General features: G+C 49.6%; 1 protein-coding gene across 1 annotated transcript in view; it reads right to left on the bottom strand.

Annotated features, from left to right (window-relative positions):
• Window positions 1-317: 317 nt before the first annotated feature.
• Window positions 318-25,113, bottom strand: part of LOC138580147 (killer cell lectin-like receptor subfamily B member 1B allele A) — a 39,157-nt gene continuing 14,361 nt past the window's right edge. The window contains exons 2-3 of the mRNA XM_069650468.1: window positions 5,217-5,326; window positions 318-2,884 (exon numbers count right to left, since the gene is read on the bottom strand). Coding sequence (XP_069506569.1) covers window positions 2,647-2,884; window positions 5,217-5,326 — 348 coding nt within the window. The 3' untranslated portion in view covers window positions 318-2,646. The remainder of the gene's footprint in view (window positions 2,885-5,216; window positions 5,327-25,113) is intronic.

Here is a 25,113-nt window from a genome sequence, read left to right as displayed (position 1 = left end):
TGGATGTGCGTGAGGTTCCACCCTCTGGGCTGTAGACTGAGTGCTTACTTCCTGGTTCTTTCTTTTTTCTGTTTCTGCTGCTCTACTCTACCCAGGTCTGGACTTCTGGTGATGCACGAGCACCACAGGTGCTGACTTTCTCTGCCAGATGGGAGGGGGCATGAATGTAGTTTGCACTGAAGCTGATGTGTGCTTGTAGGGGCAGCTAGTGATGTTTCAGTCTGGACATTATGTGGTCATATTTGAAGACACCTTGAATGAGGGGGCAGCAGCATGCAGGCAGCCTCTCATAGGAGCTGCGATGGTCGCAAGTGGCAAGTGAACTGGGCATTTGCCCCTTCCAGATAAGATCCAGGTACGAAAGAACCAGGGCCTCTACAGTGGATCCGAAGCTGGTGTTGGAAGAAGGAGCTTGATTTTCCACAGGAGGGTACCTGGTGCCTTGATGTCTGCGATTGCTCCACTACGTTTTGTGAGAATAACATCTGGAATTGAAAATTTTATGAACTCCCCTGTCACATTGATGCAGTATAACATTGAGTAGGTACTTCAAACTGCCATGTTTAAACGAGTGCTTCTTGCCTGTGTGAGGCGAGCTTTAGGCTTTACTGCACATGCCCTTACAGTGAAGGCTCCTCACCTAGGGTGTAGCTATGCTCGCCTCCACATTGCTCGCTTCTGACATGTTTCCATTTTGGCATATGTAAGCGTGTTTTAGGCTCCCGCTTTCTTAGGAAAAGCGACTTTAGTAGACAGAAGTCATCATACTGTAAGCACGCCTGCTTTAAATTGTGTGTGCATCTTCTGAGGCAGCTATTCAGCCCAGCTAAATGTATCATTTTATGCTGTACTTCCTGATAACACTGTCTCAACGTATGAGAATGCAGCTGGTGTCTAAGACTTGAATGGTAAAGCTTTGTTCCCTGCTTGCAACATCGTTACTCTATGATACCCTGCCCTGTTTGGACTTCGCCTCCCTTCAAAATGCATGTGTTCCTTTGAGTATAAGAGAACAGTGCTTGGAGCGAAAGGGGGTCTCACTTACATCAAAGTCTCGTACTGTCATTGGTTTGTTGTCCTGCTGCATTGCTTTTTACTAATACATTGTTCACCAATCCACTGGAATAGTCTTGTTTCATTTTTCCACTACAGTTTGTTTTAAAGGAGTGGTGTCAATGGGAAATCCTACAGACCTGGAGTAAGGTATTAGCTGCAGAATGAAGCCCTCAAGGTTCAAGGTAGACAGCCAGGTCTCGATGTGGGGGCGTTCTGTGTTTTTGGTTGGGAAAAGTAAATCCATCTTGGTGGGGTTCAGTTTGAGGGTCGCACTGAACATTTAGGTCTGGATCATGGCAAGGTTGGCCTTGAATTCATGGATGTCTCTGAAGAAGAAGAATTTCAGGTAGAGCTGGAGAGGCCTGTTTACACTTGAAAGATGAGTAGGAGAGACCCGTTAAGCCTTAAATTGTCAAGAGGAGAGGTCTTGTTAGGGCTGATAGGTCAGGAGGAGAGGAGTGTTTAGGCTTGAAGGGACAGGAGGAGTGTGCTGTTAGGCTTGGAGGGTCTGAAAAGGCATGTTTAAGCCAGAGGGATCAGAAAGAGAGGCCTATTTCAGCTTGAATGGACAGGTGGCTAGGCCAATGTAGGTTTGCAGGGCCTGGAGGAGAGGCCTATCTAGGCTTGAATGGTCAGGAGGCGAGATCTGTTAGGGGTCAGGTGGAGAGGCATTTTTAGGATTGAAGGGTCAGGAGGAGGGGCCTGTATAGGTTTGAAGGGTCAGGAGGACACACCTGTTTAGTCAGCAGGAGAGGCCTAATTAGTTGTGCAGGGTTAGGAAGAGGTGTCTGCTTAGGCTTGAAATGTGAGGAGGAGTGGCCATTTTAGGCTTAAAGCATCAGGAAGGGAACGGCTTGAAGGATATAGAGGAGAAGCCTATTTAGGCTTGATTTGTCCAGAGGAGAGACCTGTGTCGGCTTGAAGGGTCAGGTGGAGAGGCCTGTTTATGCTTGAGGGTCAGGAGGAAAGGCCTTTCCTCCTGACCCTTTCCTTAGACTTGAATGGTCATGAAGAGACGTCAGTTTAGGTTTGTATGGTCAGAAGCATGGCTGTGTTTACACGAGCATGAATGGTCAGAGGAAGAGAAATCCTTAGCCTGGAATTGTCAGAAGGAAGAGTATATTGCGATTAGCAAAGGAGGGCTGATTTGTCCTGGTAGATAAGGCTGCTTGGTAAGTTCAGGAGGACAACACAGGCAAGGGCAGGTACATCAAAAGTGTCAGGCTGAGAAGGAAAACTGTTAAACATCAGATAACAGCAAAGAAGCAATAGGTCCTGTTGGTTAAGGCTATAGCAAAAGAATGCAGAAAGCCATTATTGGGAGGGGTGGATCACATGAGGGGAGAATAGGGCACAGGAGGGGAAAGGGGATAAACCCTGAGTAACCACTAGTGTGCATAATTAGGAAAATAGATTGTCACATATTAGTGCCCTAGATTGGATAGTTTAGTGACGTAATGAATAAGGTTTGCAATGCTTGGGAATTTAAACATGGATGAGGAGTCTATGCATGGCTGAGCCATTTCACCCAATGGCTACTCATGACCTCAGAGGCCTTCATCAGGCGATTGTCTATTGAGTGGACATAAATCAGGTCCTTCTGTTAGTTTCAAGTTGACCATGAGATGAGCGCCAAGAGGATTGCAGTCTTTTTTGGGCCTGCGCCTTAATCTGTCTTCGCGGTCTTGTATGCACAGCTATGATTTGTGGGAACTCAATGGTATTCTTCTCACAAATGTATTTGTTGGGGTTGAAGCAGCTCTCAGAAGAGAATGTGTCTTTTCCCGAAATGCAGTCATGGCTCCCGTTGTCCTCCTTGATTGGGAATCTGCAGAACACAGAGAAAAAAAGAAAACATTTTTGGAACAGATGCAATGATGTTCAGTGGTGGCCCATCTTCAGGGGCAAGAGGTTACACCCCAGACTGCTCCACCACCGCACCCCAGACTGCCCCACCACCGCACTCCCAAATTGAAAACCTATCAGGACAACATTGAACGCCAGAAGCCAACAGTCAGCACTAAAAAACCCTGCTCACTACCCTGGTGGAGTTGGAGTTCAGCTGAAGAGCCATGCATTTGGTCCACCACTGAGCCTGGTCTTTATCCCATCTGAATGCCAATTTTGTACCTGGGCAGTTCCCTCATTGGCCTCTCCAGCCCAAGTGCCATCCAGGAGGGCCCTGTCCAGAGACACCCTAGCCCCTGGTGCACACTAAAAAGGGCTGAACAAACAATAGCAGGTTCTGTTTGGGCCTGGCATGTCCTACTAAACCCGCTATCAGTGCAGAACAACTACACAAGTTCATTTCCTAATTCTGTGTGATCCCTGGTATGAATTTACACCTCTGCAAGTGCCAACGGCACCTTGTAAATCACTCTGGTTGCCTAGAACCCTGTGAGGTTTTAAGTTGCACTTTGATTTTTACATAGGACACTATCGTTTTTGAAATGGCACTGCTTCGTCTCGTAGGACCCTGTGGTCCCCCCTACAACCTCGCCATCGCCTACCTGCCCTGCTCTTTCCAGTGCTTCTCTTCTCCTTATGGTTCTTTCCCCCTCTCTCTCTTCCAAGTCCTCTCTGCCTACCCCCCTCTGCCCTACACTCCCCCTGCTCCCCCTCCGTGTCTCCCATCCCCTTCTGTCCACACACTCATTCAATTCACCATCTGTATTCCTCTGCCACTCCCCCATCTCCATATTTCACCAAATATAAATTCAAGCCTGACGCCATTGTCCCCTACCTCACCCAAGTCCACACCTCACTCTTAGATCTCTCTCCCTCGTTTTGCTCACTCAATTAAACTCAACTTCACCAAATTCAACTCTGCACTGTCTTACCCTTTCAATTATCCCCTTCACCCCTCCTCCAGCCTACGTCCTCAACAATGGATCCCCCCCATCCGTTCAGCTGCTGATGTCAACACAAAGACCAATTCTCCACTCTTCTCACTGTCTACAAGGACTATATACTGAAGGTGGCCACAACTTTAAACACAGCCATATCCTCCTACTACATTAATCGGGTTCCTCCTTTTATTCACATCCTCTTAAACTTTACACATGCACCCAGCCATGCCTCCCCGCTCAAAAGAATCACTCCATGTCCTCCTCTCTCTCTCTGCGTGTCTTTGACTCCTACTTCCACATTAAAAACATCAAAATACCAGGGACCTTCTCCACTCTTCCATCTTTACCACTCCCTTACTAATTTCCCCCACCTCCCATCTACCCCACATTCTCCTCTGTATCTCAATTCTGGTCTGCCTGTCCCCCTCAACCCTTTATTCATCCACCGCTCTGGTAAACTATCGCGCACTGCAGTTGACCACATTGCACCACACCTCCACTTCACTCACTACTTCACCGTATTCAAACTATCTCTTGCAATTGGTATCTTCTCACTCTGTTATAAAGCAGCCCAGTCTTGCCTGTCCTAAAGAAACTAACTGCTGACCCAGAACGCTCTCACTCCTTCCCAACCACTCAAAAATGCTCGAGTGTTGTCTTCAACTGCATAGTCAACTATATTGAGGTACGCTCACTGGCCGTCCCCCTCCAATCTGAATTCCAGTCCCAGCACTCCACTGAGACTCCTCTCATCCTGGTTGCTAATTCTATTACCACTGTCGACCACTCTCACCTCTCATCCTTCTAGACTTCGCCACTCGGTCAACTCTTTCCCTCCTTGGTGTCAAGGACACTGTGCGTGACTGGGTGTCCTCCTATCCCTTTGATCACTCCTTCTACCTCTCATGGGACTCCAGCACCTCCTTTCTGACACCCGGCAACCCTTCCTGTGGGTGTCCCACAAGGATTAGTCCTAGGCCCACTGATTCACACTGTACATATCCTCCCTGTGCAAACTCACTTCGTCCTTTTGCTTTAACTTCCGCCTCTTCGCTGATAATGCGTGAAATGTGTGACACTTGTGCTTTCCCAACTTCACACATGCTTTCTGTTCCTGCCGCCTCTCCTGCCAGTGGTCACAGGCTTGTCCCATCATGCACTGCAGATCAAGGGCCAAGCTAATGAGTAAATGAAAGTCTTGTTTCTATGTCCAAGGTCAAATCCCAAGGCTTAGAAGGGGGTCCATCCCACACAGTGTAACATGCTCATGTCCAGTGCATTATTTACCACAGGAAGTCGATTTGGACTTACGAGGATCTATCCAGCTCCGCTCCGGTCATCCATCTCCATGTTTCTCCTTGCTTTCGCAGCCCGAGCCAGAAATAGCCCTTCTTGGTGGACAGCATGCTTGTTACAAACTCCTAGGAGTGAAATAACAGTGAAACGGATGTCAGATTCACGTTGCGCTTCCACTCAGTGCTGGGGCCAGTTGCGTTGTCAGAGGAGGTTGAGGGCTATAGCCCCGGGTATTTTGGTTGTAGCCACGGATAGAAGCTCGAGGGCTACAACCACAAGGGTAGCCTGCCCCGAGTCCTGCCAGTCCCGACATTAGCATAGCCCCAGGTCTTTTACAAATCTGGCAACACCTGTGGCTGGAGCAAAAGCAATGTCCCTTCTGAGGGCCTGGTTATGCTGTGCTGTCCTCTCAGCTCAAGACACTCCCTGCGTCCTGCATAGTGACAGCTAGCCATCTCACCTCCCACCCGCCACCTCATGGCATGAGTAAAGATTGTGCTCGACACGTGAGTGCACTTGAGGAGAAAGGACACAATAAGGTCAGAGCATGGTGTTGGCACCAGATTCAGTGCTTGAACCTGCTTTCTTAAAGTCCTGACTCTGGGCAAATTCTGAGCTTCGGCAAATGGGATGAAGAAAGTCGACAGGAACCCCACCAAATCCTTCCACAGCCATTCGGAGGGTGGTGGGAGGTGTGGCGGGGAAGTGTTGTGACAGAAACCACGTAAAACCTCTGAAAGTCTGCTGCGTAAAAGGAGTTCTGCAGGATTAGCATGTGCAGAAGGCTTCCAACTCCACATATAACAGATTAAAGACGTTATACAACACAGAAAGTGTCAGTGCGGCTATTACAGTTAGATATTTAAAGTTTCACAGGAAAGCTTACTGTTTCAAAGTTAGTAATTAAGTCTACTACTTTAACATGGAAACATTGGATTGCTTTATAAGGATATTTAAGTTCTTAAAAAGCTGCACAACAAGCTGGTGGTTTGTGACAAATGTATTCTTTATCCTAGTGACTTTATTACAAACCTTTTTTAGAGATTCTTAAAGTGAGAAAAGTACAGTTGTGTGAAATGAAGGCTTTTTTCCACGCTTGCATTATTTTGCATTCTGCGACTTACATTTTTCCTTTCAGGATGTGAAAAATAAAACAAAAACAATATCCTTTTGGCTTAACATGTGTTGGGCTGGAAATGAGTCTATCCCACCCCCCTGGGCGCTTTAGAATGAGGCGAATCCCATAAATAGCGGTGTAATGTGCTAGGGAGGAAGGAACCATGCTAAGAAACTCAGCACAAATATAATGTAAGCAGGAAGAATAGATGCATACTCAGTGCGCACATGGAAAGAAACGCCATCTTGTAGTCATGGTAGACACTTAGCCCTTTAGCTCGTTGGAAGAAGCCAAAGTCCATAAAAGATCTGAGCATGTACGGCGTTTTACCTCTCCGCATAAATACATCCTTTGTAACACGAGGTACTGGGAGGAATAAATTATATATCAAAACAAGGGTGGAAGCCTTGGGGCGAGGGGTGCAATATCAACAAAGCATAGAATGTGTGGGTCAGTGTGACTGTATTTCTTCCTCCCTTCCCCCTGGCACCAGTCCCCGAGCCTCCCACATGCATGCCACAATGATATAGCAGTAGTCTTAGTGTATCATAGCAGTCTTGAAACTGTAACTTACGAGGAACCTGACCTTCACTCCATGGAGAGATGAGCCCAGCTGGCCCAAGTGGGAACAGATTGTGGAAAAGAGAACGAATCGTAGCCTGGCATCCCCTATGGAGCAGGCCCATGTATAGGGTCTCACCAACCAGCAACACTCGTTTCTACTGTATAGTGATGGCGACGTACTGCCTTTTAAGCTTCTGTTTGTACTAACCTTTGGCAGAACGTTCTCAAGCAGCAGAGTTCTTTGCTGATACCTTTGTATTCTGCACAATTAAACCTTGTTATCCTTGCAAGCAATCTCTTGGCCTTTTTCCCTAGAGGGTTGTTTTCTTTCTGGTGTGAGCGCTCACAGGGACTTGCCTTCATTTGGTGACCCCGACCTGATCCCAGTGTCCCCCGTACCTCTGGAGGTATCCAGGCAGCCTCTCTATGGAAGGGCTGCCCCCACTTACAGCGACCAGCCCCAAAACGCGTCCCCCTGAGTGGCCCTGTAGGAGCTGTCTTTGTAGAATCCTGCCTACTTTTTGGAGCGGGGTGCGGGGCCAAGGAGAGGTGCAGGCCGGTGTTTGAACCCCATGAACGGAGGAGTTTGGATGAGCACACGCACGTTAGTATAGCCTGCAAGGGATAACAAAGTAGGGTCGGATGTATGGAGCAGTCTGAACAGTGTGAAAATGCTGTAATTTAAATTGAGAGTGTGGCATATTTGTGCAGTGTGTTGATTTTTTCTTTTTAAAATTAATTTATTAAGGATACTAAGGAAAAGGAAAGCGGAAGACAGGGAACCTCCCCGTGTGAGGGGGAAGGTGGTGCCACACGCATTGCATAAACAATGTGGAAAAACAGGGATAAATATAGGAGCTACGCATAATTGAAGAGCTCGAGGAAAGAATTTGTTGTTGTATTTTGTTATTTTAGTTTGTTTTGTTAGTGTATTTTATGGTGTAAGAAGGCAGCCCAGGGGGGGGGACACGACTATGGGGGTAGAAACGCCCTTAGAACACATATGCAAGGCCGTGCCCTTGTATTGTGAAAAGATTAAGTATCACAACCAGTGGATGACTGAGACTGGAGGAGGGGGAATGCCCCACTTCTGGCCAGATCAGGGATCTTTTGACAGAAGCGTGTTAGAACATATGTCTACCTTCCTAACAGCAAAATATAAGGGGAGACCATTGCAGAATAGAAGGGAAGTATTGAACCTCTGGAAAATGTTTGTGGACACAGATGATCCAAAGGGGCAAGGGACGACACACAACAGTAGTAAAGAGACAGGCTAAGGAGAAAATGGGAAGAATGTGGAGGGAAAAAGGGATATATCCGCTAGCAACTCGCCCAAGGGGAAGGGTACACTAATCCAACATATGTATCAGCAGGCACGATAGTCGCAACACCAGGCATGGCCCTGCCTCCACCTTATATCTCACCTCCGGAGGTTGCTGCCCACACCAGGGTGAGCACAGGAGAGCTAGATATAGCACTGGCATTGACACGGACAGAGTTAGCCAGACTAAGGGCGCATGGGATGTAACAAAGACAGATACACCCGTACCACCCATGGGTGCACCGGTGCAACCAGTGGGGGATGAGTGGAAGTCGGTAGACTTCTAATTTAGAATAGACAATGCGCCCATAAGAACCGTTCACGTAGAGCGTGATGGAGAGACAGACAGCTTGCGTTATGAAAATGTAGGGTCAAGGAGAGGAGAAGAGGAAGATTGGAGTGAATTTGACAAGGCTGAGGATGATGAGGAAGGAGATGCAGAGCAAGCGCACACCGAGATTATAACATTTGTGGGACGGAAGATTGAGGGAGAGGTTTGGCAGGATAGCATTAGCAGGAAAAAAGGGAAGTGTGACTAAAAGCGAAAAAAGCAAGATCAAAATGCAAATGCCACTGATACGCAAGGGAGCAGGGAGGCCTCACTATGTACCATGGGCACAGATGGACAAGAATAACCTTCTTAAGGCACTCCCACCACTCACAGCGGGGGCAGGGCAAATGGATATATGCTTTTGAAACGAACACAGAAGGGGTGCCCTTACCAATAGATAACATTAAAAGCTTGTTAGTAGCCACAGTTGGGGACCAAGCTGAAAATGTCTGGGTGAAAGCAGGATACCCATGAGGGACACTGAGAAATGACGCCCATGATTGAGCTTCATTCAACAAGGTTAGGGCTAGGGTATGGGATGCGCTGTGGCGGGCATTTCCAGACACTCCAGATTTACAGTTTTTCATGCAGTGTTCTATGGGGGATGACAAAGACGCTGCTCAGTTTATTCTCAGGGTCCAAGAGATGTGGAGGGCAGAAATGGACAACGCCGGAGATCAATCAACCCCTTTTTTCTGTTTTACAGTGAAACAGGGCCTACCCAAGGAAGTGCAGGAGGCACTCGACAAAATAGCAGGAATAGAAGCAAAAGTGTGGCCCGAAATTCAAAGCATCATAGTTCACTATTATAGAAGATTAAAAGAGCACGAGAAAAAAAAGATTCAGAGGCAACAGGCTGAGGAAACGAAACTGGTCCACAATAAGTTTGTCAAAGTAGCTGTGGTGGGGACAGGGCCAGCACTGGCACAGGCAGAGGAGGGAGGGTACGCCCCTAATGCAGAACATGCAAGAATAGCAGCAGTGTGGGCTGAGGGAGGACAAGGAGAGTGGGCGGCAACCCGCAATTCTCAGGTCCACAGTGGCAAGGAGGATAGCAACAAGGGTAAGGAGGGTTTCGAGGGTCAAAAGGCTGGAGTTGGGGATATGGGGCAAAGAGGAGTGGGAACAGGGCAGTGCTGGAAATGCGGGAGGTGGGGGCACTTCTCCAGAGAATGTCGGAGTAGGCAGATTGTGGGATACGACAATCACCAAAATGATGGCCCTCCACCCCAAGGGAATCCCCAGAGGCCACCTCCCAGAATGACCTCTATACCCTATGAGATCCACCAGGCTTACATAAAGCTACCCCCGCAGATTTTCGGCCACTTCCAACCGCAACTCCCACAGCAGGCAGTTCAACATTATCAACCCTGCCCGAACATGCAGCAAACGGAGAACAGGAACGCCTTCGGCAGCGTACCTAATGGCACAGTGGCCCCGTTCCAAGGCACTACACTGGTAGGGGGAAACCCGTTCTCGTTACCTGGTGCAGACACATATGCTGAATAGGACAGCCCACAGAGAGCACTTGCGTGTCCAGTCCAGTCAATTACCCTAAATCCAGAAGAGGAACCGTTGGTGGGGGCAGAGATAGGGAACAAACAATTAATCTTTATGGTGGACTTAGAAGTCGTGCATCAGTGAAGGTGGCTTCACGTCATCAGGCAAAACTCTGGACACGCAGGGATTCTCTGGGGCTGTTTTGATTGTTCCATACACAAAAGACTTAGATGTAAAGGTGGGAGGGAAGGTTGTAAGGGCTCCCCTCATATACTCTGAGAGCTCTCCTGTCAACTTGCTTGTTAGGGATCTGCTAAGCAAACTAAACGTGACAATCTCATTCACTGACAGGACTTGCCTTTACATGTTTCACTAAGGATTTACATATTGTAAGGTTAGTTTATTTTTAGATATGTGTATTTTGCAAGTAAAATATCAGAACTCTCAAGCCTCCAGTAGCCAGGCATAAGAAGTCCATCCAGTTCCGTTTTCCCCCTCTGGATTCTGGGAAATTTAGAAATACTACCCATCCCACAATTACAAGCATAGACAGGACTGGGTCGCCTTGTTACGCATTGCCATTGGAAACTTGAGCACTCTGCTCTATCGGGCAGTAATATTGTAGGCTTTAAAATGCAAATTGTACTTATTTGTAGCAAGTTGAGCTTAAAAGTTATGTGTTCAAAGCCTTAAACTGTAGATTGGGTTAAAATCCCAGTTTTACTGTTTAACCAAAGTGTGTGATCCTGGGCAAATAATGTAATCTCTTCATGTATAGTGGACTGACCTCAGCAAAGCCAACTATTATTTCCTCCTCTATTTCTACAAGTCACCAAAATTGCATGGGCTGTCCATACCATGGCCCCGCAGGAGAATGAGTGTAACATTTTGCTACGCCCTGTTATGCTATGCTATTGTCTTTGGATGGTACATAGTCCACCTTTTTTCACAGTTTCTTGGGTTTCCAGGATCTTCAAGAGGTGGGGTAGGAGACTAATGCAGAAGCAGGGGAAGTTTGCTATGTTGCAATGTTGATGTGTGCATGATCTGAAAAGGTAGGGTTCTCTGTGGTGTGCAAGTTTTATACATCTTGAGAGTTGTCTGGAGCAGTGGTTAATGTGCACTCTAGGTTGGTAACTTAAATTGTTTGTGATTATGTTGTCTGTCCTTGTGGTGGTTAAGTAGTGTGGGGAGCTCTATTGGTGTATCTGTGGTGGGCTAGTCTTCTATTTAGGGATTTTCTTCTGGGTGCTATGCGTTCTATTGTGTAATCAGCATTGATTCAGTGAGTTGCTTTATGTGAAGATAAGGGGTTGCTTACTAGGTGGGGGGGGGGGTGTAGAAAGACGTTCAGGTAGTTACTGTTACCATACATTGCTCAACAGACCACCTGATAAGAGCTGGGAGCAACCTTCTTCACTTTGGAAAAATCACAGTTAGTCATTTATTTGCTTATATCAATGGAAACCATTATTATGGGGCTCAGGCTCTGGTGTTGTGGGAGAAAGGATGCTAGGTTTGGGGTTTGTGTTCTGGCCTCTGGCTTTTGAGGAGGGAGTATTCCAGGTATGGGGCTTGTGTTCTGGTGGGGTGGGGGCAGGGTGCCGGGTATGGGGCTTGGGTTCTGGTGGTGGGGCAGCAGAATGGCAGATTTGGGGCCTGGGCTATGCTGATGGGGAGGCAGGATGCCATGTATGGGCCTAGACTATGGTGGTGGGGTGGCAGGATGCCAGGTATGGGGCTTGGGTTCTGGTGGTGGGAAGGCAGGGTGCCGGGTATGGGGCCTGCGTTCTGGCCTTTGGCTGTTGAGGAGGCAGGGTGTTAGATATGGGGCATGGGCTCTGTTTTTGTGGGGTGGGTTGCTAGGTATAGGGTACAGGCTCTGGTGGTGGGCAGGCAGGATGCCTGGTATAGGGCTTGGGTTCAGGTGGTGGGGAGGCAGGATGCCAGGTATGGGGCTTGGGGTCTGGTGGTGGGGAGGCAGGATGCCAGGTATGGGGCTTGGGTTCTGGTGGTGGGGCAGCAGAATGGCAGATTTGGGGCCTGGGCTATGCTGATGGGGAGGCAGGATGCCATGTATGGGCCTAGACTATGGTGGTGGGGTGGCAGGATGCCAGGTATGGGGCTTGGGTTCTGGTGGTGGGAAGGCAGGGTGCCGGGTATGGGGCCTGCGTTCTGGCCTTTGGCTGTTGAGGAGGCAGGGTGTTAGATATGGGGCATGGGCTCTGTTTTTGTGGGGTGGGTTGCTAGGTATAGGGTACAGGCTCTGGTGGTGGGCAGGCAGGATGCCTGGTATAGGGCTTGGGTTCAGGTGGTGGGGAGGCAGGATGCCAGGTATGGGGCTTGGGGTCTGGTGGTGGGGAGGCAGGATGCCAGGTATGGGGCTTGGGTTCTGGTGGTGGGGCAGCAGAATGGCAGATTTGGGGCCTGGGCTATGCTGATGGGGAGGCAGGATGCCATGTATGGGCCTAGACTATGGTGGTGGGGTGGCAGGATGCCAGGTATGGGGCTTGGGTTCTGGTGGTGGGAAGGCAGGGTGCCGGGTATGGGGCCTGCGTTCTGGCCTTTGGCTGTTGAGGAGGCAGGGTGTTAGATATGGGGCATGGGCTCTGTTTTTGTGGGGTGGGTTGCTAGGTATAGGGTACAGGCTCTGGTGGTGGGCAGGCAGGATGCCTGGTATAAGGCTTGGGTTCTGGTGGTGGGGAGGCAAGATGCTTTGTATGGGGCTTGGGTTCTAGGTGTTTGGGAAAGGATGCCAGGTATGAGACTTGGGGTCTGGTGGTGGGGAGGCAGGATGTCAGGTATGGGACTTGGGGTCTGATGGTGGGGAGGCAGGATGCCAGGTATGGGGCTTGGGTTCTGGTGGTGGGGCAGCAGAATGGCAGATTTGGGGCCTGGGCTATGCTGATGGGGAGGCAGGATGCCATGTATGGGCCTAGACTATGGTGGTGGGGTGGCAGGATGCCAGGTATGGGGCTTGGGTTCTGGTGGTGGGAAGGCAGGGTGCCGGGTATGGGGCCTGCGTTCTGGCCTTTGGCTGTTGAGGAGGCAGGGTGTTAGATATGGGGCATGGGCTCTGTTTTTGTGGGGTGGGTTGCTAGGTATAGGGTACAGGCTCTGGTGGTGGGCAGGCAGGATGCCTGGTATAAGGCTTGGGTTCTGGTGGTGGGGAGGCAAGATGCTTTGTATGGGGCTTGGGTTCTAGGTGTTTGGGAAAGGATGCCAGGTATGGGACTTGGGGTCTGGTGGTGGGGAGGCAGGATGTCAGGTATGGGACTTGGGGTCTGATGGTGGGGAGGCAGCATGTCAGGTATGGGACTTGGGATCTGGTGGTGGGGAGGCAGAATGCCTGGTATAGGGTACAGGCTCTGGTGGTTGAGAGGCAGGATGCAGGTATGGGACTTGGGGTCTGGTGGTGGGGAGGCAGGATGCCAGGTATAGGGCTTGGGTTCTGGTGGTGGGGAGTCAGGATGCCAGGTATGGGGCTTGGGTTCTAGGTGTTTGGGAAAGGATGCCAGGTATGGGACTTGGGGTCTGGTTGTGGCGAGGCAAGATGCCTGGTATAGGGATTGGGTTCTGGTGGTGGGGAGGCAGTGTGCCTGGTATGGGGCTTGTGTTCTGGTGGAGGGGAGGCAGAATGCCAGGTATGGGCCTAGACTATGGTGGCGGGGTGGCAGGATGCCAGGTATGGGGCTTGGGTTGTGGTGGTGGGAAGGCAGGGTGCCGGGTATGGGGCTAGACTATGTTGGCGGGGTGGCAGGATGCCAGGTATGGGGCTTGGGTTGTGGTGGTGGGAAGGCAGGGTGCCGGGTATGGGGCTTGCGTTCTGGCCTTTGGCTGTTGAGGAGGCAGGGTGTTAGATATGGGGAATGGGCTCTGTTTTTGTGGGGTGGGATGCTAGGTACAGGCTCTGGTGGTGGGCAGGCAGGATGCCTGGTATAGGGCTTGGGTTCAGGTGGTGGGGAGGCAGGATGCCAGGTATGGGGCTTGGGGTCTGGTGGTGGGGAGGCAGGATGCCAGGTATGGGACCTGGGCTCTGGGTGGTGAAGGTGAAAGGATGCCAGGTATGGGGCCTGTGCTCTGGGGAGGCAGGATGCCAGGGGCTTGGGCTCTGCAAGGTGGGGGTTGAAGGATACAGGTACGGTGTCTGGCCTCTGGCGGTAACAAGACAGGGCGACAGGTTTGGGACTTGCGTTCTGGCCTCTGGCGGTTGAGGAGGCAGTATTCCAGGTATGGGGCTTGGGTTCTGGTGGAGGGGAGGCAGGATGTCAGGTATGGGGCCTGGGCTATGGGTGGTGAGGAGGCAGGATGTCAGGTATGGAGCTTGGGCTGTGGTGGAGGGGAGGCAGGATGTCAGGTATGGGGCCTGGGCTGTGGGTGGTGAGGAGGCAGGATGTCAGGTATGGAGCTTGGGCTGTGGGTGGTGAGGAGGCAGGATGTCAGGTATGAGGCTTGGGCTGTGGTGGAGGGGAGGCAGGATGCCAGGTATAGGGCCTGGATTCTGGGTGGTGGGGGTAAGAATCTCAGGTGTGGGGCCTACATCAATTTGGGAAAGCATACTAATAGAACTTTCATAGGTGGCTCCCCTACTTTTGCCTGTCGCACCTTCTGTGCCCCCACCCCCTAAATTTGATTCCTAGAGACTCAAGTGAATTAATATTGTGTCGGTGCAGAAGCAGAGCTGAAGGTAGTTCGAGCACATCCAGTGACAAACCGAAAAATTCAAGGCCCGATACTGAGGCGCATGGAAAAATAGAACAGTGTTCTTCCTTCAATGAAGGACACTTTTCTACATTGCACCATATTCATTTGAAATGCAAAAGTAGCAGATTGCAATCTAATCACCACTTTTGTTCTCCAATCCACGTCCTCACTTTATAGCTTTGCAATGGTCCCAGTGACCGCTCCATATGCAGAGCAGCTGGGCCATGCTTATTCTGCTCACCCAAGTGCGGCCCTCTTGAGGTTCCACTAGGGTAGAAAAGAGGCGGCATTCCTTCCAAAGTATTAGGTTTTGCATTAAAAAGTTTGTATGAGAAGGCGATCTTAAAAGGACATTACACTAGAAGGCCATATGGGCCCGATTCGGAGCTCGGGCTAAATGCCACGTAATATTACGACATCCGCCACCCCCCAATCCTCCCACCTGCATTCTGAGGGTGATGGGATGAGTGGAGGCAAGTTGTCGTGCAGCAGGCAAGACAAATCAAGTAAAATGTGTGCAGATGAAGCGCTGCGGGGTTACCATGCGCAGAGCACCGATGGGCAAAATGCAAAAAGCAAAGACACATTTCTACAGTGCACAGAGTGTCAGTGGACTGGAAGAATTTTAGCAGCACTTTCTGTAATGCAGAAAACGTGGCGCTGACATTTTGAAAAGCATTTCAGACACTCCCAGAATGTACACTGTCTGCCAACTGCGTGCACACTCTGCCATCTTGTGGTCTAGGTGTGTAATGTTCATTTTTTAACGGAATATATAAACGTTGTAAGGAATGCGGCCTATTTTCATCATTAACAACAACGGTGCCGTTGACTAATGTCTCGTTAGCTTGGTGCAGAAAGGGTGCTCCAAGCTACAGAATCCAGGGCCATGACACCGCTACCAAGCTCTAAATGAAGGCGCTCAACTGGTGACAGAAGTGGCGGATTAGAGGCCACTTTACCTCTTTTGGTGTTCAATAGACTGTGCTGCAGTGTAGAAACGCCTCGTTTCTTTAAGCATCAACGTTTCCCTATTTTTGCAGGCACCTCAGAATCAGGCCCTCAGTGTACTCTGGGCCTAGCTCCTCTTTTACGTGAAGGGGCCGCTCACCTGGCTAGTCAAGTTCTAATAACCTGGGCCCTGTTCTTCAGCCCGTCCCTGCTGCCATCGTGTGGCCTTTGTGTGAATGTAATGAATTGGGACTGTAGAGGCTGTTCAAGAAGACAGGTCTCTTAAATACGACCCCTAACACGTCATAGTGAAAGCCGTCTCCAGTAACTACACTTTGCGGGGTGCCCTAGTGTTGCCCCTTTATTAAGAGTGCAACACTAGTGCTGTGCCATCAGAACCATTTTTATTCTAGAGGCCTCCAGAGGCGGGCGGAGGGACACATGTGGCACCTGTGTTTCCCATGTAGCTTCTTTCCTTCCCTAAACCTAGCACCTCCGTGCCGCTCAGTGATACACCTTCTGATGCCACTGCAATCGTTGCTGTTGCAAAGGCCTCACAACACCAAGCAGCTGTGCAAAGTGTCAGGCAAATGTGCAGCTTTGCCAGTTTGCTTGTTTCACTGTGATCAGCTGCGCTGCCATTATTTTGCACAGGTTTTCATGTGCAAAATAAATTGCAACGAGCTCCAGAAGAGGTGGCGAATTGAAGATAATGCCTGAGGCCTCATGCCTCGCCAAGGTTTGTGCTTTGAGGTTGCCATCAGTGATCAAAAATCCTAAAGCGGTTGGGCCCTCGGACATTCAGCATCGGTGGAAATAGAACAGCCCGCATCATAAGAACACTCTTGGAGTAATAACACGAAGGGCAGAATTGTGCCCAATTCTGAGCTCATGATAAAAAGAGTCTGGAAGTACCACATTCTCCCTCCCAGTTTCCAGCACCACCGCCATTCTGAAGTGGGTGGAAGTATTGTAGGGGAGATGTCGTGCTTTCCAGCAGCAAAGGATGCTAACATCTCTCGTGGCGGAAACATGTGCTCCACTGGCATTGCAAGCATTTCTTAAAAGACTGACACTTTTCTAATTTAAGAAGATTGTCTTAAACTTTCATTAAACTAGAAAAGTGGTGCTGCACTCTAAGGCATTGTAGTTTTATAAAGGGGAAAAGTGTGCAGTAGAGTTTAATGGCATGTCACAGGTACCATATTTTGACTCCTTTTTTGACAGGCTAGACCAGTGCTGCTGGGAGGATAATCCCCTCCTTGCAATCCGGATGGTTGCTACGGCGGTTGTCAAGTCGTTCATCAGGCTCCTGCAAAAGCCGATGCTTTTATGTCCCTGCAGCACATTTTTTCTTTATCAGAATACGGTTTATGTAAGGAATGTGTTCCTCCTTGATGGAAAAACACTTTCCTACATTTGCACGCACCTCTGACTCGGGCCCCATGTTTCCCCCACACCGATAGATTTTAGAAACTTTTGTTGCTGGAAAGCACAACATCTCCCCTCCAATACTTCCGCCCACTTCAGAATGGTGGTGCTGTAAACTGGAGGGGAGAATGTGGTATTTCCACACTGTTTTTATCATGAGCTCAGAATTGGGCCCTCTGTGATGTAGAAATGAGGATCTGACAATTGGAGAACAAAACATGTTTTACACAGTCCTTGCATTTAGACTGTCTGCTTACTACGTGCACAGTCTGCCATCTTCTGGTCGTTTAGTGGAATATCCTTTTAAAATATTCTTTTCATACAAACTTTTTAAATACAAAACCTTATACTTTGTAAGCAATGCCTGCTCTTTCCTACACTAACGGCACCTCACTGGCGCCACGCATTAGCACCTAGTTTATCAGGTGCAAATGTGGTGCTGGGGAGCAGAATTAACTGGCCTGGCTACACAGACGTCGGTGCGGTCCCTAGGGACGTTGCCAAGCCATGAAGTGGATTGGAGAACAGAAGTGGCGGATAATAATGTAACATTGGAAGTGAATCTGGTGCAATGTAGAACAGTGTCCATCCCCCACAATACAGGACTCTCAAATCTAGGCATTTAGCCACACTGCGAAGTCCAGCTGCAAGACATATAGCCCACTAACCAAAAAGCTCAACATTTCTGCATATTTAACTCGCACAAAAACTCACGCAACCACCTCTCGTACAGCAAGCCTCACGCACTTTACCACATTGCAACAACAAACAGACATAAGCCGCACCAACAGCACACGTTGACTAACATCAATCCGATACTCGCACCAAAGCTCAGCGCACGGCCTAAACCGAACTGAAGCTGCCAACAGGACTCCACTTCTCTCAATATCCCACTCCCTCGTCACCCTACCAAACCCCCCGCCTTTTCGTTTGCAGATCTGCCTGAGCGCCGATTCCATTGGTGACGGTGCGAGAAACAAATACCTTTAACATTTAACATTCTTCAAGGATCAAAGCACTGCACATGTTTATAAAAACAGAACAGTTAAACATAAGTGGCACACCATAAGATGATTAAAATTATGAACAGGAAAAAAGTTGAGGTTTTAAGAGTGAGTGAAAAGAAGAAAAGGAGGTGGCAGCTTTAATGGATAATTGAAGCAAGTTCCATGGTTTAGGAGCCAAGAAGAAAAAGAACGAATAAGTGATTGGCCTCCTGGAGGGCGTGGAACAGTTAACAGAGATTGTGACTGAGAACAAAGCGAGTGTGAAAGCTAATACAACGAAGAACCGGAAGTGGAAGTGTAGACAAGATTCAAAGGCTGAAGAGCCGTCAGACCAAGGACAAGGGAAGAGCAGTGAATATGGATTCAGGAGAAGAGCGATAACAGGGTGGAAGAGTTGCAAAGAGAGCAGAGCGGGACAGGCTGATGAGCCGTCAGACCAAGGACAAGGGAAGAGCGGTGGATATGGAATCAGGAGAAGAGCGATAACAGGGTGGAAGAGTTGGATACAGAGCAGAGCGGGGCAGGCTGATGAGCTGTAGGACCAAGAACAAGGGAAGAGCGGTGGATATGGAATCAGGAGAAGAGCGATAACAGGGTGGAAGAGTTGTATCGAGAGCAGAGCGGGGCAGGCTGATGAGCCGTCAGACCAAGGACAAGGGAAGAGCGGTGGATATGGAATCAGGAGAAAAGCGATAACAGGGTGGAAGAGTTGTATTGAGAGCAGAGCGGGGCAGGCTGATGAGCCGTCAGACCAAGGACAAGGGAAGAGCGGTGGATATGGAATCAGGAGAAAAGCGATAACAGGGTGGAAGAGTTGTATTGAGAGCAGAGCGGGGCAGGCTGATGAGCCGTCAGACCAAGGACAAGGGAAGAGCGGTGGATATGGAATCAGGAGAAGAGCGATAACAGGGTGGAAGAGTTGCAAAGAGAGCAGAGCGGGGCAGGCTGATGAGCCGTCAGACCAAGGACAAGGGAAGAGTGGTGGATATGGATTCAGGAGAAGAGAGATAACAGGGTGGAAGAGTTGGAAACAGAGTAGAGTGGGGCAGGCTGATGAGCCATCAGACTAAGGACAAGGGAAGAGTGGTGGATATGGAATCAGGAGAAGAGAGATAACAGGGTGGAAGAGTTGCAAAGAGAGCAGAGCGGGGCAGGCTGATGAGCCGTCAGACCAAGGACAAGGGAAGAGCGGTGGATATGGAATCAGGAGAAGAGCGATAACAGGGTGGAAGAGTTGTATCGAGAGCAGAGCGGGGCAGGCTGATGAGCCGTCAGACCAAGGACAAAGGAAGAGCGGTGGATATGGAATCAGGAGAAGAGCGATAACAGGGTGGAAGAGTTGTATCGAGAGCAGAGCGGGGCAGGCTGATGAGCCGTCAGACCAAGGACAAGGGAAGAGCGGTGGATATGGAATCAGGAGAAGAGCGATAACCGGGTGGAAGAGTTGCAAAGAGAGCAGAGCGGGGCAGGCTGATGAGCCATCAGTCTAAGGACAAGGGAAGAGTGGTGGATATGGAATCAGGAGAAGAGAGATAACAGGGTGGAAGAGTTGTAAAGAGAGCAGAGCGGGGCAGGCTGATGAGCCATCAGACCAAGGACAAGGGAAGAGAAGTGAATATGGATTCAGGAGAAGAGAGATAACAGGGTGGAAGAGTTGTAAAGAGAGCAGAGCGGGGCAGGCTGATGAGCTGTAGGACCAAGGACAAGGGAAGAGCGGTGGATATGGAATCAGGAGAAGAGAGATAACAGGGTGGAAGAGTTGGAAACAGAGTAGAGTGGGGCAGGCTGAGGAGCCATCAGACTAAGGACAAGGGAAGAGTGGTGGATATGGAATCAGGAGAAGAGAGATAACAGGGTGGAAGAGTTGTAAAGAGAGCAGAGCGGGGCAGGCTGATGAGCTGTAGGACCAAGGACAAGGGAAGAGTGGTGGATACGGAATTAGGAGAAGAGAGATAACAGGGTGGAAGAGTTGTAAAGAGAGCAGAGCGGGGCAGGCTGATGAGCCGTAAGACCAACGACAAGGGAAGAGCGGTGAATATGGATTCAGGAGAAGAGAGATAACAGGGTGGAAGAGTTGTAAAGAGAGCAGAGCGGGGCAGGGTGATGAGCCGTAAGACCAAGGACAAGGGAAGAGCAGTGAATATGGATTCAGGAGAAGAGAGATAACAGGGTGGAAGAGTTGTAAAGAGAGCAGAGCGGGGCAGGATGATGAGCCGTAAGACCAAGGACAAGGGAAGAGCGGTGAATATGGATTCAGGAGAAGAGAGATAACAGGGTGATAGAGTTGTAAAGAGAGCAGAGCAGGGCAGGGAAGGGTGATGAGCCGTAAGACCAAGGACAAGGGAAGAGCAGTGAATATGGATTCAGGAGAAGAGCGATAACAGGGTGATAGAGTTGTAAAGAGAGCAGAGCGGGCCAGGCTGATGAGCCGTAAGACCAACGACAAGGGAAGAGCAGTGGTCAATGCAAGAGAGAATCACACACGAAAGCTTTGAGTGTGAGTAGTGTCCCGGCCAGGCGGATATTACACCAACAGGCAACATGGACATTATGAGAAGCAACAGAGAGATTAGAGTCAAATATAACACCTACGTGGTGAGCTGAATTGGAGCGGGATACCCGAGAAGGAGCAAAAGAAACAAAGGCGGGAAAGACAGAGCAATCTGTGGAGGAAAAGATATGCATTTTGGTTTTAGAGGAAGGAAGGAAGGAAGGAAGGAAGGAAGGAAGGAAGGAAGGAAGGAAGGAAGGAAGGAAGGAAGGAAGGAAGGAAGGAAGGAAGGAAGGAAGGAAGGAAGGAAGGAAGGAAGGAAGGAAGGAAGGAAGGAAGGAAGGAAGGAAGGAAGGAAGGAAGGAAGGAAGGAAGGAAGGAAGGAAGGAAGGAAGGAAGGAAGGAAGGAAGGAAGGAAGGAAGGAAGGAAGGAAGGAAGGAAGGAAGGAAGGAAGGAAGGAAGGAAGGAAGGAAGGAAGGAAGGAAGGAAGGAAGGAAGGAAGGAAGGAAGGAAGGAAGGAAGGAAGGAAGGAAGGAAGGAAGGAAGGAAGGAAGGAAGGAAGGAAGGAAGGAAGGAAGGAAGGAAGGAAGGAACCTGCACAGAAGTGATAAGGGAGGTTAAAATAAGTAATACAAGTCGACTGGGGAAAGCACAGAGAGAGCAGAGGGACAAGACCAGATCCCTGGCAAATGCCATCCTGCAGAGCTAGTTCAGAAGAGGAGCGGCCAGCCCGTCAAAGGGAATAAGAGCGTCCAGAGACTCAAGAGAGGAACCATTTGTGAACAGCCCCTAAAATGCTGAGCGAAGGAAGTGTAGAAGAAAGAATAGGGGGATCTACCCTGTCAAAAGCTGCAGACGAGTCTAGTAGCACAAGAAGAGTGGATGCTCAGCACAGCGTGTGGGGGCAAGGGAGCCAGTAACACTGCTCCAGCTGAAGAAAAAGGGGGACAACCGACCTGGAGAGCTGGGGGATGTCAATGCAGATTCAAATAGGAGGACCCCTCGTCCAAGAATCTTTGAAATTAAGGAGAGGAGAGACAGCTGATGGCGGCCAAGCATAAGGCCCCACTGTCAAAGCTTCACGAGTTGGGTATGAGCTTGTCAGAGGCCTGTCCATTTCCTTTCCTTGCGTGGGATATAACCTCCTACCAACACACTCCTAAATTCCCCTGTGACCAGTTTTTACCAAAGCCCTATTCAGAAGAAGGGGTTGCTGGCTCAACAGTATGGCACAGGTTTAGTAAGCCATCCACCCCAAACTGTATTACAGACTAGGGGCCTGATTCATGGAAAATAGAACATAACTCCCGCAATGGCCGTGTGCCGAGAACGAACCTGCGCCAGCCGGCGTGCAGAAGTCAAAATGCACGCACCACGTATTCATGGAATTATTCACTCAAATGTACCGTATCTGCAAGTCACGCCCGGAACAGCCACAACACGCCCACACATAAAGACAAAACAGCCAGAAACCACTACATTTGCGAGCTCTCCAGACGCACATACATGCACCCTGAAAGCAGTCCCTGGAGTCCCCCCGCAAGCAGGCCTGCACCTCAGGGACCCTGCGCACGGTCCACCGCAACTATAACCTCACCCCAACAACATGTGTAGGATTTATCGTAACTAGGGTATTATTCTGTGAAATCTGCTTGCGAACCTCTGTGAGCCGTTCTCGCACCTGGCTATGCTGTGTACGCACACCCCTAAGTACGATCGGAACCCTGTCTGCTCGCATGCACCCCTCAATGAGGCATGCAAACTCGCCTCTAAAGTTGAGAATCCTTGCGCAAGTCTGTTCGCCTGCTTTTGGCTGGCAGAGAGATTGAGGGATTTGCATGGACATTTCTCTGGCAAGAGGTTGCACAGTCACATCCATGAATACCTTTTCTTGTGCACAGTTGTTGGCATGTGATGAACTGTCTCTGTGCCGTCCCTCGTTACGCTAACATTTTGGCATATTGTTCCCCATTTCCCTTGTTCTGCCTACAATTCCGCTCTCTGCACAGGACTCGCCCAAGCCCAGCGTGGTCTCTCACACAAGGCACTCGGCTGCTCGCAGAGACGCGCAGAGCATGCCGGAAATCCACACAAAATATCCAGAGCAGTTCATTCCATGAATCGACGAACAGGGCTTTGTGCGCAGAATGGCACGCAAATCCCCAATTTTCCGCTCAAATAATTCCATGAATCGGGCCCTCTGGGTTCAGTTTGTGATGATGCACAGTCCACATCCAGTATTGCATACCGTTTGTGTTCTGCTGCGGCCTGCAGGCAATTATGCATTGTGTGTGATTAATTCAGAGGCAAACTTCAGATGCAATTTGCAGTGGAAGAATTGGGGACTAACCAAAGGAATCGGTGTGCATTGTCACATTATTTGTATGCAAACTTGCACTACGCCCAGTTCATGTGTGTGCGTGGGCACGCACATGTGCAGTTTTCCAAATGCACATTGCAGACTCCAGGGCTAATTTTGAAGGAAACATTTCTCATGACAGGATTGGGCCATCTTGTTCAGTAATATTGGAAATAGAATTCAGAGAATTTGTAGAATTTCTTATCAAAAGTGTAAAAATGAAATGCAGCGAGGCAGATCTTGAGATGCTGATTGGGGGGTGGGAGCGCACACTCCAGGTTTTTGTGTCCCAAACGGTCTGGACACCATGGTCTCTGAATGCTAAAATCTTGGGGCAGATAAAGGAAATTGATTGAGTGGGAGGCTTGGTTCCTGATGTGGAGGGCAATAAGAATCGCTAGCATGATCCCCAACAGCATGGAAACGAGAAGGAGCTAGACTCAAAGGACCATGCGCGTGGCACCGGAAGAGTCTCTCCGCGAAGCGCAGCACTGACGAAATTACAGCGGCGTGTCCTTTCAAACATGGATGTAAGTGCTTCCAAAGACTTGATGGACACGAAACCCCAATCAAAGCAACTAAGTACTGCAATGGAGGATGCTTACGGAGAACACTTGTTTTTTCATATCCCAAATGATGTGCCTTGATGCATGACAGAAAGCCCTATAAGGAGATGTGGGACATCAGGGGACATGAGTAAAGCCGTTACCAATCCAGAAAACAGTGCAATCATCAAAGAAGCTGCTACAAAGGATTCAGGATCACAACTAAAACCTGTCCCTTGGCATGCTACCTCCAAAACTTCAATAAAAGGTAGCTATGGAAATCACATTATTAATTTTGAATTTATAGATAACACTTCACACGTTTACCCATGTAGCCGCCAGGCTACTACTCGAGGATGAGTTCTTCATTGTCTACAGGGATGCAATTGTTGCCTAGAAGCCCACACCTACTTGTACAAGCGCTGCACTGAAAGGAACGCAGAATTAACTGCTACTGACCACCAATCAGCAGTGTGATCTGGTGGAAGCGTAAAATGAGCAACTGAGAAGCCACACCGCCATGTCTAAGAAAGCACATGGCCAGACACATATGGCTGGTGCAGGGATGGACCATTCCTTAGCTTATCTCACAACATCTGTTGCAGAAAAAAGCTATAATGTAACCGGTGTAATTTGTGGAGCACACCTTCTCCCCCATAGGGGCAGCCTGGCAGCATAGGCAGATGACAGATATTGATTGTTCCCCAACTCAGTGGTACTCATTTTATCACCCTCAGAAAGATGTGAGGGCTGAGTGGACTGTGAGGTCAAACACAGATCCCTGTAGCGGGTACATTAGTCCACTGAGCCAGAGACCTAGATGTGACAATGACACTGCTAATTGGATCTGACTCTGTCAAGAGGGGATCGGGAGCGCCCTCAGCTGGGGTGGGAGGCCTACCGTGGTGTCCACCAGAGCCAGTCCTGCCCCAGAGGTTGGGTGTGGGACTTGGGAGGGCCCCTGCCACTGTCCCTTCTACTTGTGTCAGCTTGAATGAAATGAGTACCACCTTTTCTTGCCCCGTTCCTGTACTGCGCAATGCTGGCCAGGCGTTTTCTTGTTCCATGGAATTCCGCATCCAGCATGCCTAGCAGCGGAAGAAAGAGTGCGCAGCATGACTGGGAGAGAGAGATCCCGGAGGAGCCGTGCTGCAGAGCAACCCGCACAGGAGACCGGCAGATCAAACACACTACGCTACCCGGACCAGTGCCATGGCGATAACTCCAGCTTCAGCAACAATGCACAGCGGTCCACTCAGCAACCTCAGTGCTCTATGAAAGACCCACAACGACAATACCCTTACCTGTGACAACGCCACAGAGTGGGTCCCCTGACTAACCGGCATACTAAATGCTTTGCCAATCCCTCACATGAACCGGCACATGGAGTCTGATAACATCAGGTTTGGGTGTTTTCCCCCAAAACCTGGGCCTCCACTGCAAGGGTCACTGGCCAGGCAGCCAAGTAGCTGCATCCACACGTGTCCACGATGCACCCACACTGTCTCAGATTGCCCAACCCTTCACACGACCGACAGCACAGAGCTAGAAAGAAGGACACAGCCATGGGCCGGGTGCCGGAGAAGGAGG

Source organism: Ambystoma mexicanum, chromosome 3p (assembly GCF_040938575.1).
Source record: "Ambystoma mexicanum isolate Mex_15411 chromosome 3p, UKY_AmexF1_1, whole genome shotgun sequence".
In the NCBI taxonomy this organism is placed as follows: Eukaryota; Metazoa; Chordata; class Amphibia; order Caudata; family Ambystomatidae; genus Ambystoma; species Ambystoma mexicanum.
The sequence above is the reverse complement of the archived record's forward strand: the minus strand, read 5'-3'. Positions and strand labels throughout refer to the sequence as shown.